Genomic DNA, 13,880 nt, shown 5'->3' on the forward strand with positions numbered 1-13,880 from the left:
CTATAATATTTCAGTACCCAAAGGAGGGTTTTGCACAGCAATTTTTGTTATTAGACTTGAAAATAATTTCTCTGCTGCTTTGCTTTGGATATGAGTTCTTTATTTGGGAATTCTCACACTATACCAAGAAAAAAAAAAAAGGAAACTCAAGTATTCCCCTTTCTTAGCATTTTGTATTATATTCTTCTAATTAGTTAATTTCAAAGGTAAGAAACAGCAAGGACATCTTCAGCTGTCTCACCCAAATAACCAGGTTTCAGCTGAAAATAACTCTCAATTAAAAATGTTCCCAGCTGTAGAACATTAACATATCTGACTGGCCAGACCAAACAAGTTATGGAACGAAAAAGAATAATTTATGGACAAATTCACATTTACAAGTTAAGTATCATGACAGGACAGTTCAAAACCTGATTCAGCAAAGATATCTGGGTCAAACACAAAGCATGGAAGCCAGTGCAATGCTGATCACAACTACCTGACACTTCAGTGATACAGGCAGTTTTAGGTCATGCTTCCTAGGATCATGATTTTAAATACCCAAAAAGAGCTCAAGTAAAAACTAAAAATCCAATTTTCCTTTCCTCACCTCTGCTGACAATCCCAAAGAAGAAATACAGCATATAGCAGGGTTAAGGTATGCAAAACCAAGTGAAGAATTTGTTCTACCTTTGTTAGTTACAGGATAAATATTTACTTGCTTGCTTGAAAATGAAGCAATATAAACCACAAAAAGAGAAAAAAGGCTGGCATAGACAGCCATGTCACACTGCAGGCACAGTGCTGGTGTAAAGTAAATGTATTAAAACTTACTTTTTGGCGTCATCTCGGGGACTGCAGCACATGTGATGATGGAGGGGCTGGGGTCAATCCTCTGTCTCTATCCCATACATGCTCATGTACTCAGACCACTCTTGAGGAGACTTCTAGGGCTCTGGGTAGGTGACATTCCCGTCTGAACTCCCTCATGAAGTGTTGCTGGGCCATTCCCCATTTTTAAAGATATTGGGAAGCAATCTGAGCCTTCCCAGAAAGTGTCCACATCCTGGAAGTTCCTCAGTCCTTAAGCACACCATCGGCCCTTGGTTCTCCACAGGTAGTTCCCTGGGATCTACCTCTGAGGGGAGCAGGGCAGCCTGTCACAGCTGCCCTGGATAACAACCATCAGGAACCATCAGCTTTTTATCACCCTCATCAGAGAAGCCGTGGTTTTCTTTGTGCCTTCTATGAGGTCAGCTCTCTGGCTGGCTGATCTCCAGGGTGCCTGTCTCTCCTGAAGCACTCACTGCACGAGGAAAAAACCCATTTTCCCAGGACTAGGCTTTGCTGACAGCTCTAGCGCTGTTCCCTGGCTCCAGGTTTCACAAAACCCAGCGATTTTTCCACACCCTTTAGCAGCACAGCCTTCGTGAGGGCTCTCAAAATGGCTGCCTGTGGGGCACCTCAGGAGCTCTGTGGGCAGCAGGGGCCTCCCACCTGGCTCCAGCAGCTGCCCTAGGCCAGCCCTCCTTAAACACATCTAAAAAAGGGAAAAAAGCCACCTGGAAGCAAGGAATTTAGGGGGAAACAGTGGGAAACATGACAGGAGAGGTTTATTTGGACCCAGGAGATTTTGCAACCCATTTTCTCCCTCTTTTGAGCTGAGGTGGGAGCAAGTGGCTAGGCAGGCACATGGCAGGAGGAATATTAGTTACAAAGAGTAATAAATGAGGGTGAAATAGTTTTGCTCCTGGCTCTTAAAAGTCAAAGTATTCCAAGAACTGAAGGAACCACAGTCCCTACAATTCCCTGAATAAAACATTCAGCCATTGCCCGAGTGCACCATCCATCAGCATGGCCTGCACAGCCCACACGCAAACGGTGACTCAGGGTCCTTCCGAGTCATGGCCACACATTAGGAACTCATTTCTCCCAAAACCTTTTTTTTAAATCAAGAATAACATATTAGTCTACTGATATAATAAAGCCTTAAAGAAAAAGAGACTAGATTTAATGGTTTATACAAAGAAAGTTAGCAATAAGGAATAGCTGTTGACATTGCAGTGCTACCACACAAATGTTTAATACTATTACCATGTAATAGTATTAAAATAATAAGCAGCTAGTATTTAATGTGTATTTTATGTGTACCTGAAGAGAGCTGATGTCCAGACAGAAAATAACAAGGACACTAGTAATCAGTTTGCAGAAGGCAGAAACACACAGCTGGGGCCTGCCAGGCACAGGATAAAAGCTTGAATAAAAGCTTTTCATGTGCAAGCAGATTTAAAAGTTGAAGTTTATAAAGATGTTTGCAGTAAGGTATGAAAATAAAATGTGTTTAATGCTTAGGTCAAGCAGCCCAATCCTGGAACCTGTTCTGCAATTAATTTTATTGGTGCCTGGCATAATGACATGGTGGCTCTACTTACATATACTGTGACTAAATTTCTGCTTCCAGCATAGAGAATTTGTATATGCTTTTGAGCTTTTGAGCTTATGTTATGCAAAACTAATTTGAACCAGGCAATGCATACAGACAAAAAGCAAAGGTATTTCTTAACTGAGAATATAAGATCACAGTGTTACTGTCAAAAAGTTAATTATTAGTACTGTGCAACTTGTCTCTGCTGGCAGACATAGAAATAACTTGTATTTACAATAATGGACAAAAGCTATTTATACTCTACAACTAACCATTGTAATGGCTTCTCAAAAAGTCTGGCTGGCAGACTGTGAGCATGCTGGAGGCAGTCCATTTGCAATAAAGTCAGACTGCTTCTGCATCTTCAGAACAGCAGTAAATGCAGATCCAGTTAAAGTTCTTCCTACGACATTGACTGACTCAAAGACACTGATTTATCTGAGATTAAAGAGTGTAATACTGATATGACTCAGTTCACATGGCACTGCTGGAAATGTGATAAATACCACATTTTGCTAACCAGCCCAGCAAAATAAGGGCACAAGTAAAATTCAAGAGGTTTTGGGTAAGGTAAATTGTTTGGTACATGCTCTGCTGTGCTTGTGATATACCAGGCACTGTTTTCCTTACAAGCTTTGACAGCAATCAATACTCTCCTTACTGGGACAGATCTAAAACTGTAATGGCTGCTCAGCCTAAAAACACCCAAACACTTGAATTAAGAAAAAAAAATTAAAAAATTTTAAACAACAGACCAGTGTTACACTACCAATATAGTAAGGTTAGGTTTCCCAAAATCACAAATCTGTTTCTAGCCTGTCTTCAAGGATTAGCATCATATGAACATCCACTCTGAACAGCAGAGCACAGACTCTGAAGACAAGATACAGTAAGGATTGCTGACATATCTGACATTGCTGATCTTGAATTCCAACCATTCCTGCACACAGCTTTAAGGTCACATTTCTCTGTGTGTGTGTGTACTGAAGAAGTAAAGCAATAAATCAGATTACTGGTAGCAATAGTGATGTACTGTTGCTGGAACTTCAGAGAACAAGAAAATGCATCCAGGTTCAACATAAAAAAATGTGTTTTAGCCAGAAAAATCATTAAAGGAGTCTATATAAATGCTGATCAGAGTTTCCTTAATGAAGCAACTCTAATATTTCAGCAAGGGTTTATTTTAAAATATATCTTTCTTTGTTCCTGTGAAGCAAGTAGTTTTTCACTTTACATCTGGATCTTAGAACTCTTCACCCACAAATCTTTGTTCCCATTTTATAGATAGGAGAATAGACAGAAAAATATCTCAGATATGGCTCAAACAAATTGTACTCTACAAATTCATGGATAGGAAACACAATCAATGAAAAACATGTATTATGCATTCTTAACTAATGCCAAAACAATAACATTTAATGGTGCATCTGTTTGAAATAGGTCACAATAAATAAAGATCTCTTAATTAATCAGCATTTGCAGGTCTTCACTTTGAAGGTTCAAGTATCAAATGGGAATAGAAATACCAAACAAATACTGAACTGAGGAGCAGCTATATTACACTGGCATCTTACTTAAATATGCTGACCTGAGTGATTCTAACATCAGCACTTCTTTATTTCTCTTTCTAGGCCTGGAGCATGAACATAGCTGTGAAGGCTGGAAATGAATGTTTGTACTTCTTGTGCATTATAAGCAGAATTACTAAAGTTTAAAATAATCTGAGCAACCTGTGGAAATCAGACATGACCGAGGTCATGATCAGAAAACATGTCTCCTAAATGTAATGCTAATTTTTCCCATTGAACTTCAAATGCCAAGGGGAACAGGAATAAAACTATAGTGGCTTCTCAGAGGCATTATAACTGAGGATACTTCATTCTGTCAACTTTAAAGCATACGGGGAAACCCAACCATTTTTGCACTCAAATTTTATTAGAAAACATGAAAGGTCAAAAAAGTTACTTTATGTTGCTGTTAGATTGAGTCAAAATTCTTTTTACTCGGATTTTTAAAAGTATCCAAAAGTTCTACTCCTCCTATGTTACCCCTTAAAGATGAGGCAACACTGAACACAAAAGGTTCAAGCCTACTGTAGTACAACTGAGAACTGAACCTATACTGTCCATAAACAGCAGAGCAAGTTGCTTATTTATCCTTTTTAATCACAGTAGGAGACAAAAATTCATTATTATTAAAATTATCTATATATGAAAAAAATCTTTAGTTCAGGTAGAAATGAATTTTTAGCTACTTACCAAAATTAAATTTAATTTGTTCAGTTTTTATTCTGCGACTTTCTTTTTGGGGGAGAATAAAAACCATTATCAGCTTTGATCCAAGACCTGTGATTCCACTTTCAGATACCAAGACAAAAGAACACTCACAACTACTTCTACTTGAATACTGTTTTAATTTTCACTTCACAGCTGTAGTCACTAAACTCAACATTTTCACACTGCATAACAAGCTGCTATTATAGGAAGTAAAATAGTATAATTCAGCACTCTGAGTTGGAGAATCATAATTAGACGAAGTACTACCAAGATTTTTCTGTGCCTTAAGATATGCACCATCATTTGGCTTCATTATTCCTGATGTTTTCATATAGTTCATGGCATATGGGAGGATCAAGATATAAAAGCAGCCTTTTTAGTAACCAGCCTTCAGCAGCCTCCATTCTCAACTCTTGCCCAAGTCCCCAAAGGATGCCTTACAGCACTGAAGCAATCATTTCAGGTCATAAAAAGATAAAGAACTTTAAATAACTATTCATTTTTTCCCAGTGAGAAAATGATTACTTACGTTCTGAAAATTAAAAGGACTTTGTACTAAAAGACTGGCAAGATCTGGTTTTAATTACATATTTCAAAACTGAGTTATGCATAACAATTCTACTGCTTATATGCACTAAATAAATATATTAAAAACTTAAGAGAGCAGGAAAAAAATAAGCAGACTAGACTACAACTGACTCGGATGTTTTCTGGAAACACACCATGAACAATTTGTCCCTTGTGACTGAAAACAAAGAGGAGAAGAAAAGTGGCAAAGAAAATAAGCTGAAGTAAGAAACTGTAACACCCTTTTTGATCTTGCATGCAAGCTGAGAATGAGAAAGTTTTGATTATTCAGTCTACAGTCTTATTTAAAGATCAAAACAAGTCTGAGCAGCTTAAAGCCTTACTTCATTAAAAGAAGCCATGCACAGTCAGAGTTAATTGAATGGTAAGTGGGACATTCTTTCTTGCAGCTTTGCTTAAATGATAGAAATTTCATTATAGACTGCCCTGTATTCCACAGAAGACAATCAATGTCCACTTGACAAAAGTTTTTTCCGAGTTTGCCGTTCCTTTTCACATGTTCTATTACCTACCTTCTATCTTAAGAGCTCCGGGTCCAGCTTCTATAATTTGTTAAATAAATTACATATATGAATTAAAATCTTTCAGCCATTTAGAAACTGTACATACATGAAGTATACGGGGACAAAAACTTCAGAACAAAACTGAAAACAAGTGGCTCAAGGTATCTGCTAAGCCTTTTTTACCTAGAAAAGTAAAAATACCAGTGACAAAACTCTGCTGCAATATAAAAGTCTCTTTGAATGTGTAAAGCTTTTGTTGAGACTATCAATTCTAATACATAGCGTGTTTTCTCAGCAAGTGAATCCATTTCTCTCATTTTTTTAAGATGCCACAGAGCTAACCAACATCCAGAACTTTCCTTAATGCAGAGGGAACAGGTTGAACATATGAAATTGCTTGAGAGCACAGCAGATTAACAATGAGAAGAGTATTCAATGGCCAACTGTTGAATTTAAAATTTCTCTCTTCTGTCCACATCCCAACCCATTCAAATATCTTAACACATTATGCATTACCCTGCTCTCAATTCAGTGTTGTCTTGCTATAGAACACAAATCACATAAGATCAGAGCTAATTTTGATCTTCAATTATGTATGAAAGATCCAAAATCAGGTTGGCTGTTTCCAGAGCTACTTGCAGGCCACTGCACTTGGCAGCAAAGCAATCCAGAGCCAGGAGGTCAGCAGCTTTTGCTGAGGGCTCTTTAGGGCAGCCCTGTATAACAGGAGAGCCAGACTGGCCTTGCAAAAACCTCCAGCTGAGGTCCTGTGTGTTACCATTCATCCCACAGCCACATTTTGAAACTAAATCTGACCACTTGGAGACACAGGGAGAACCTGGTGGAACAAACCAACAGTGTCCATAAACCATGTCTGTGAGAATTTCTTCACCATCGTGACTCAGGGAGCGAGCTACAGACTCCAGCGAACGGCAAAACCCATCAGCAACCAACTGGTATTGTGACTGGGAACAATCTAGGTCTTTGAAAGTGCTGGCAGGCAGACTAGAACTCTAAAAAAGAAACCAGAACCAGGAAAGCCAAGTTAGAATACAGAATACTGTTTTACAGAAATAATTTTGAACATGTATCATACTGCTGCTTTTTTTTGCCCCCAAAACAGATGGTTCAGTTCTAACTAAAAAATGTTTAAGTCATGATTATCCTACAATAGGAAAGAGTCAAAGCAGAGTTCTGCATTATCATCTTTCAATACAATAACTCTACATATTTTCAACACTTAAAAACATGCAATTACTATAATAGATACCTAAAGAAAGATCAACAAGTACAAATATAGTGTTAAGTTGAAAAGATATAATTAAAACTGAGTGCTTCAAATAGACCCCTTTATTTTATATCAGTAGTCAGCAAAAATGCCCTTTAATCTAGAAAGAAACAAGCGTTTTAACTGTTGTAGTGATTCTACATAAATCCTTGTTTCTTAAGTATATTAAGCATCTTTAAAACCCTTATGTCTTACGTACCTTGTATCTTATGTATGAAGCCAGGTGAGTTTCTGTACAGCCTCCTCCTAATAATGCCAAAGGTTCCTTCACTGTTAACTGTAACACGTGTTCTGCAGTTTCACAGACACGCTGAAAATCATATGAAAATCTTGTTAGATGTACCACGATTAATAGGATTTGTCCCCATTGAAAAAAACCACCGGAATGAAATTTTCAGTAGTTTCTGGTACAGATTCCATAAACTTGAATTACATGGGGATATAAAGCTGCTGAGGGATTTCCAAGACCATGTTCACTTAATGAGAAATTGTCTTTATTTGTCCACACTATGGAAAGGAAGAAATGAAAAGCTGCATTTTAATCCTTTTTTTTTTTTTTCAAAACAGGGCTATATATAAAAAGTCAATCAGTATCAATGACATGTCCAGACCAACTGTTCACTGCAAAATAATGCTTGACTATCATTGTACGTGTTGCTGCTGGCTTTTTGCTAGGCAGTTTTGATTTTTATGTTCTCATAGACCAAGCAAGGAAAATGAAAACATTTATCCAGCACTGGCCTCAAGAACAGGTGAAAGATGTACCTGTCCATAAACAAATTCCTGTATTAAAACAAAGGTGTTAAATGAACATGAACACTTCAAGGATTTGAAAATTCAGGATACAAACTTAATTTATGTACTGAAAAAACTATGTTTCTGAACTCAATGTATTTAATATGTCTCAGTATTTTATTTTTCCATTTAAAACGTAGCTTTCCAGTAAAAGAATTGAAGAAAATTTGCCTACCTTCAACTCATCCCATGCAGTTTCACTTCTGTTACAGAGTATCAGGCTGCAGATAACTGTGTCCTCAGGAATTAGATGTAGAAAATGCTTTGAAGCAAAACTCTCAATGCACAAATCTTTCAAACTGCCGTAACAGCCAGGAGACAATGAATGTATGGAAGCTATAGGTTGTGAACCTGTCAATTATAAAAGGAGAAAACAGTATGTGGTACCATCAGAACAGCTAGCTGATGCATTTCATAAAGCATAAACTTTATTCCTCTTGGCTTTTTAACTTATATACATTGTTCAATACCTGACATTTCAATTCACACAGGAAAATCACAGAAATCAACACATTTAGAGTGCAAGACTTGATAGCAGTTTGAGCTAAAAAACAAAAAGTAATTGTGTCATTTGCCTTGAATCAGAGTTTGAAAATAAACAGTTGCTGGAACTGGATCTCCCTCATGCAGCAAGCAGGAATAACACCTGTAGTATGCCACCATCAGGGCTTGCAGAAAGCCAATCTCGAAAACCATCTTGAAAAATGGTTTTTGGACTAGAAAAGAGCAACTCTTGCTCAGTTGCTAAGGTAGGATACAGAGGAAAATAAGAGACTCCTTGCTCTGCAATGACACCACCCCAGGTGACGTTCACCTTACAATGGAAACTCCAGGACAATGGTTTAGAGCAGAGAACTGGCCTCTTACCTGTCAGGCAGCCCAGGGGCTCCATCACAGACAGCCCAGCCCTGTCCACAGCGATGACACCGTTCTCCCTCAGGTACTGCTTCAAGGAGGGATGCATCACCTTCTGGCACACTACAAGGCCCACCTCATCCTCAACCAGCTGCTTCCCCACACTGAGCAACTGGTTCAGCTCTGACACTTCCAGAGAAATGCCGTGATGGACCGCTATAGTTCCTTCCTCAGGGTTAAAGCCGTCACCTGACATGGACACACTGAAAAGGGCAATCTTGATCAGGTTTGAACCAGTCCTTTTGACAGCAAGTGGTTTTCCCAATTGGATTTCCGGTGCTTCTATCAGCAGTCCAGGAAAAACTGTGGAGTCCACAACTCTTCTACCTTTCACAGGTATTATCACACACTTCCCTAAAACAGCATTATTCTCACCATGACATGGAACAGTAAATAGGAAAGCCTTTAAAACCAGTGAGGCGAGATGATCAAGTTCAGTTTTATTAAGCATGCAAGCAGGTTTGCTTGTTAAAATGCTACGTACCAAACAAACAAGGGTCTCAACACTGCTGAAATCCACTGACACCCGGCAACCACAAGCCCCAGATCTGAGGTAGTCCATGCACAAACTCAGAAGATGCTTGCTTATTTTAATGACAGTAAAAGGCGCAACATTCAGGCTCTTGAAATTTTCAATGAAGCCACAGCAAAGAATGGCAGTGAACAAGCCACAGTCACTGAAACGTGACACGTGGCTCTGTACAGAGGCTGTCAGGACACGCAGCACGGGCTGGCTGACGGAAAGGTGCCCCAGGAGGGCTGAGGATTGGGAAGTGGTACAAACACAGCCCCCCACACCATTGTGGAGCTGTTTGAGTCGACCAGCAGGACCGTAGGAAGATTTTAATATCCCACTCAGCAGAGACAGTGACTGACTCACTGCATCTCCAGTTAAAGGCTCACTAATAAATAACGGAGGCTTTTTAGCTTCAAGGCGAGACATTTTGAAGGTAAGATTTTAATTCTAGCCAACAAAACATTTCATTTTTACTTGGATCTATAATTCATTGCACTTTTAAATTTTAAGGGTAGTACATTTTAATTCTTTGCAGGTAAGAAATATTATTTTCAGTGTGAAACAGTATATATAACGTTCCTGAAACCACTCATCACAGCTCTCTTAAAACCAGGCTTAAATCACGTTGCAAAACTGATAAATAGCAACAGCAGGAAGCTATTTCATTCCCCACGATCTCTTTTAGTTTCTGACTGAGATTGAGCAGACTTTTTTGCAACAAAGTTCACAAGCATGGTTCCCAAATGGACACCTATAACTGACAGTCCTGCTACAAGCAGAAAGTTCTTTCTAATCCAGGAAGTTTTCTTCATCTTTTCTGGCAACAGTCACAGATGAAAACCTTCCAGCTTAGTTATACCTACAATAAAAACCAGAACGATATTAGAATAATCTTATGAAAATATTTTATTACTTGACTTATTTTAGTTTTCACCAAAAAACGTCACAGAAGGACAAATACTGCATCAAAAAATCATTTAGGTTGTAAAAGACCTTTAAAGTCGAGTCCTGCTGTTACCCCAGCACTGCCAAGCCACCACTGAACCACGTCCCCAAGTGCCACATCTACCCATCCATTAAACACCTCCAGGAACGGTGACTCAGCCACCTCCCTTGGCAGCCTTTGCCATTGCTTGACAACCCTTCCTGTGATGACAGTTTTCCTAATATCCAATCTAAACCTCCCCTGCTGCAACCTGACGCCGTTTCCTCTTGTCCTAGCACTTGTTACTCAGGAGAAGTGACAAACCCCCCACCTGCTGCCTGCAGCCTCCTTCCAAGCAGTTGTAGAGAGCAATTGAGTTGCCCTCAGCCCTCCTTTCTCCAGACTGAAGATCCCCAGCTCCCTCAGGCCCACTGCCCTTCTCAGAACTCACTCAGCACCTCAGTGTCCTCTTTGAAGGGTGGTGCCCCTCACAGTGCCGAGCACAGGGGACAATCACTGTCCTGGTCCTGCTGGCCGCACCACTGTTGGCCCAGGCCAGGATTCCCTTGGCTGCCTGGGCACACGCTAGCTCACATTCAGCTGCTATCACCAGCATTCCCAGGAACTCTCCAGCCACTCTTCCCTGGAGCTCAGCACAGGGTTGTGACCCAAGTGCAGGACACAGGACTGGGCCTTGCTGAACCTCAATTGGCCTCATTCTATAATGGTTTTTAACTGAGAAAATCTACTAATATGATTTTACTACAAACACAGTGCATCAATTATACCTGTTTATTAACAATTTCAATTCTGACCACTGGTCTGTACTGTTACCAGCAGGTCTATAAGTAGCAGGGTACCACAAACTTCACTGAGCTGCATTGAAGTATCAAAACTACAGTGATATCCACCAGATTTTACTCAAGAACAAAAGAACTCAAGTAGTCAGCAGTGCCTGCCAGGCAACAGACACAACAGCTTCTGATGTTCAAACAACGTTAAGAAATCTGGCTCAAAGGTTTCTTACTTCAAGATGCCCACAAAGAAAGTTTTTCAGTTCTTAAAACAGTAAAATCAATGTTTATTTATGCTTCTATGTAAACTACAATATTTACACTTGCACTTCATTTTGTTTCATTCTCTGTTGTAATCACCATCCCAACTAAAAAGAATATCGTTACTATGCACAGTCACAATTACTTCTGGGCAATTTTAAGCCTGAAAGGACACTGTTACAGATCCAGTCACAAGAGTCTCATTGCTGTCCTGAAGTTACTGGAGCTTGTTTTAAAATCTCTTCAGGACATATAATACCCTCACTTAATTGATCTCATCATCTGGGATTTAGCAGTAGCTTTTGAGATTTATGATGCACTTTTTGGGTCTGTGTAGGTACAAAAAATTAACTCAGTTGCAAAGGTGAATAAAACTCTGCAAGACTGAAGTTACAACACCAAGGCTGTATCTGTTTAAAAAATCTCAATTAATTCATCTTCTCCCTCAAAGATACAACTAATTAGGCAACTTACCCAAAAAACAACGTACTAATGCTATTTTTCTTTATTTTTGCGATCGCTTTGCATCGTGAATGTCATAATCCCAGGTTCTGGAACAAAATCCTCTGTCTTCACTTGGAAAATAGAACTGGACTTCAAGTAATACCAGCCCCAGTGCACTAGCCCCAGGCCAGTTCCCATAACAATCAGAACTTTGTAGTCGTTCCAGAAGGTTTTAAGACCCATTGCAAACTGGCATCTACCTAGGTAAAGATAATTTATTATTTTAAACACATTCTAGAAATCCTTTTTTTCTTATTCTATAATAATAACACTGAGCAGATGAAGCTGAATGTTAATATCTTTAATTGCAGCGCAGCAGATGACTAAAACACTTAAACAAAAAGCCTTACTTTGTGAACCTAAAAAAAAACCCCAAAACCAAACAAACCTCAATTCAGACATTTTGAAATGTTAATTGCTGCATTTGCTTGAAGCTTTGGCATGCTAAATCTTAAACACAACAAAGCTTTATCTAATTACAAGCACTAGCGCTCAGATGGTAAATATCTGAAGCCCAAAAGCAGGTTCAAAATACACTTCCCCTCTATAGTTAATAAAATTCAGTGAGTATCTGAGCTCCTAAGGGAATACAGAACTTTTAAATTGCAGGCAAAGCAAGTTCTGATGCTTCTGACACCACTTTACCTTAGTGCAGCTTTGCCTGACCACCTTATAGTATTCAGAAGCGGCACCATTATGAAGACAGTAATAAATTAATTCTTATGTAACAAGAAATTGGAAAAAAAATACCTTCTGTGGGATTTTGCACGTATACTCAGGTTTTACACCAAAATTCCTCACTGGTGTGAGCGGCTACAAAGCTATAACTCGGAAATGCTCCTACACCCAGCCAACTCCATGCCCCTGACAGGCCGCCCTACCGACCCCCCCTCCATGACGCTACGGAGCCCTCACAACCCACTCCTCCTCCTTCCCCGCGACCTTGAAGCGCGGGCGGCTGAGGGGGCAGCAGCTCCCTGAGGCACCGGCCGCGGGCACGGCGCACCGGAGGCTTCTCCCCCCTCTGGGAGGCAGGGATCGAGGAAGGTACAACCAAGGAGAAGAGCCTTTCCGCGGAGGCGAGCACTCACCCGCCCCACACCCGTTCAAACCCGCCCCGGCAGGAATAAGAAGAGGTGGAAGAAGCACGACCCCGGACGTGCCGCCCCTCCCCGCCCGCCATTAGCCGAGCGCAGCGTCACTCACGGCCCGGGCCCGCCTCGGCCGCTGGCGGCCATTTTGCGTGCGGGCAGCGCGGGGCGGGCGGCGGCGACGGGCGCGGCCATTTTGGGTAGGGCAGAGGAGCGGCGGGAGGCGGGCGCGGCGCGGGGAGGGGTATGGCCGCCTTGTACTGCCCGGCCCTTGCGGCCGCGCCTCGGGCTCCAGCCCCTCGGGCTCTGGCCCCTCTTTTCCCTTCGGTTAACTTCTGAGGGGATGCTTGGAGAGCCGGAGCTCTGGCGGCGGTGCCGGTCGGCTCCCACCGAGCCTCCCTCAGGTGCCGCCTCAGCCGCTCTGTCTCGTTCCTCACCCCGCCCAGCCTGGCTAGTGCCTGGCCAGGCTTAAAAATATGTGTATCTATCTCTGATTTTTCTTCCTTACATACCTGCTGCTGCAGCCACTCCGCCTTACACCTGCGCCTAGCAGACTGAGGCTTCCTGTGGGCGGGCAGAAGTGCCCTGCCCAAAACAAATTCAAATAACTTTGTTCCCTGACCTCCGCTTTTTCTTAGTTCTGTTTTCCTGTATTCACTTTTCCTGTATTCACTCCTGTAAGTACAAGAACTATTCCTGTGAATACAGTAATACTTCTCCTGTGCTTACTCTTCTCTCTACTCCTGCAATCGCTGTCAGGAATATCTCGTTTTATATTCGTATGTTAATGAACGGGTTTGTTTTCAATTTCGTGTATAGTTGCAGAGTTTATGACTGTAGCCAAAATACAAGCATTTACCGCCTGCTCTCCGTAAAGAAAGGAGTATAATTTTTAAAATTGTCTAGTAATTTTCATTGTTAATTGCATTCAGCGGTTCCACATTAGTTAAACAAAATAATAGTACCTGTTTGTGACGGCCCTTTGATACTCCTCAGAACCTCTCGTCCCGCTGGTTCTA

General features: G+C 40.8%; 4 protein-coding genes across 16 annotated transcripts in view; 1 reads left to right on the forward strand and 3 right to left on the reverse strand.

Moving 5' to 3' along the window:
* Positions 1–3,799: 3,799 nt before the first annotated feature.
* Positions 3,800–9,712, reverse strand: MKKS (MKKS centrosomal shuttling protein). The gene is made up of 4 exons (XM_063391497.1): positions 8,722–9,712; positions 8,030–8,205; positions 7,259–7,369; positions 3,800–6,784 (listed from the first exon to the last, which is right to left on the reverse strand). The coding sequence occupies exons 1-4, from the start codon at positions 9,710–9,712 to the stop codon at positions 6,344–6,346; spliced, it is 1,719 nt and encodes a 572-aa protein (XP_063247567.1). The 3' UTR covers positions 3,800–6,343.
* A 70-nt stretch (positions 9,713–9,782) lies between these two features.
* LOC134547488 (uncharacterized) lies at positions 9,783–10,098 on the reverse strand. Its single transcript, XM_063391515.1, has one exon. The coding sequence runs from the start codon at positions 10,096–10,098 to the stop codon at positions 9,949–9,951; it is 150 nt and encodes a 49-aa protein (XP_063247585.1). The 3' UTR covers positions 9,783–9,948.
* Positions 10,099–11,761: 1,663 nt separating this feature from the next.
* Positions 11,762–13,846, reverse strand: LOC134547486 (uncharacterized). 9 transcript variants are annotated; one of them, XM_063391506.1, is made up of 2 exons: positions 13,827–13,846; positions 11,762–11,970 (listed from the first exon to the last, which is right to left on the reverse strand). In XM_063391506.1, exon 2 carries the CDS (start codon positions 11,951–11,953, stop codon positions 11,762–11,764), a length of 192 nt encoding a protein of 63 aa, XP_063247576.1. In that variant the 5' UTR covers positions 11,954–11,970; positions 13,827–13,846. The 9 variants fall into 9 exon arrangements, with proteins under 9 accessions (XP_063247576.1, XP_063247579.1, XP_063247584.1 ...); XM_063391509.1 differs by lacking the exon at positions 13,827–13,846 and adding an exon at positions 13,374–13,434; XM_063391514.1 differs by lacking the exon at positions 13,827–13,846 and adding an exon at positions 12,977–12,995.
* The window catches only part of SLX4IP (SLX4 interacting protein), a 71,818-nt gene continuing 70,860 nt past the window's right edge, over positions 12,923–13,880 (forward strand). For 2 of the 5 annotated variants that reach the window (XM_063391503.1, XM_063391498.1), the window contains exon 1: positions 13,070–13,265. The gene's annotated coding sequence lies outside the window, so the exon portion shown is untranslated. The other 3 variants (XM_063391499.1, XM_063391502.1, XM_063391500.1) reach the window with 3 other exon arrangements.

This window comes from Prinia subflava, chromosome 2, assembly GCF_021018805.1.
Source record: "Prinia subflava isolate CZ2003 ecotype Zambia chromosome 2, Cam_Psub_1.2, whole genome shotgun sequence".
NCBI lineage: Eukaryota > Metazoa > Chordata > Aves > Passeriformes > Cisticolidae > Prinia > Prinia subflava.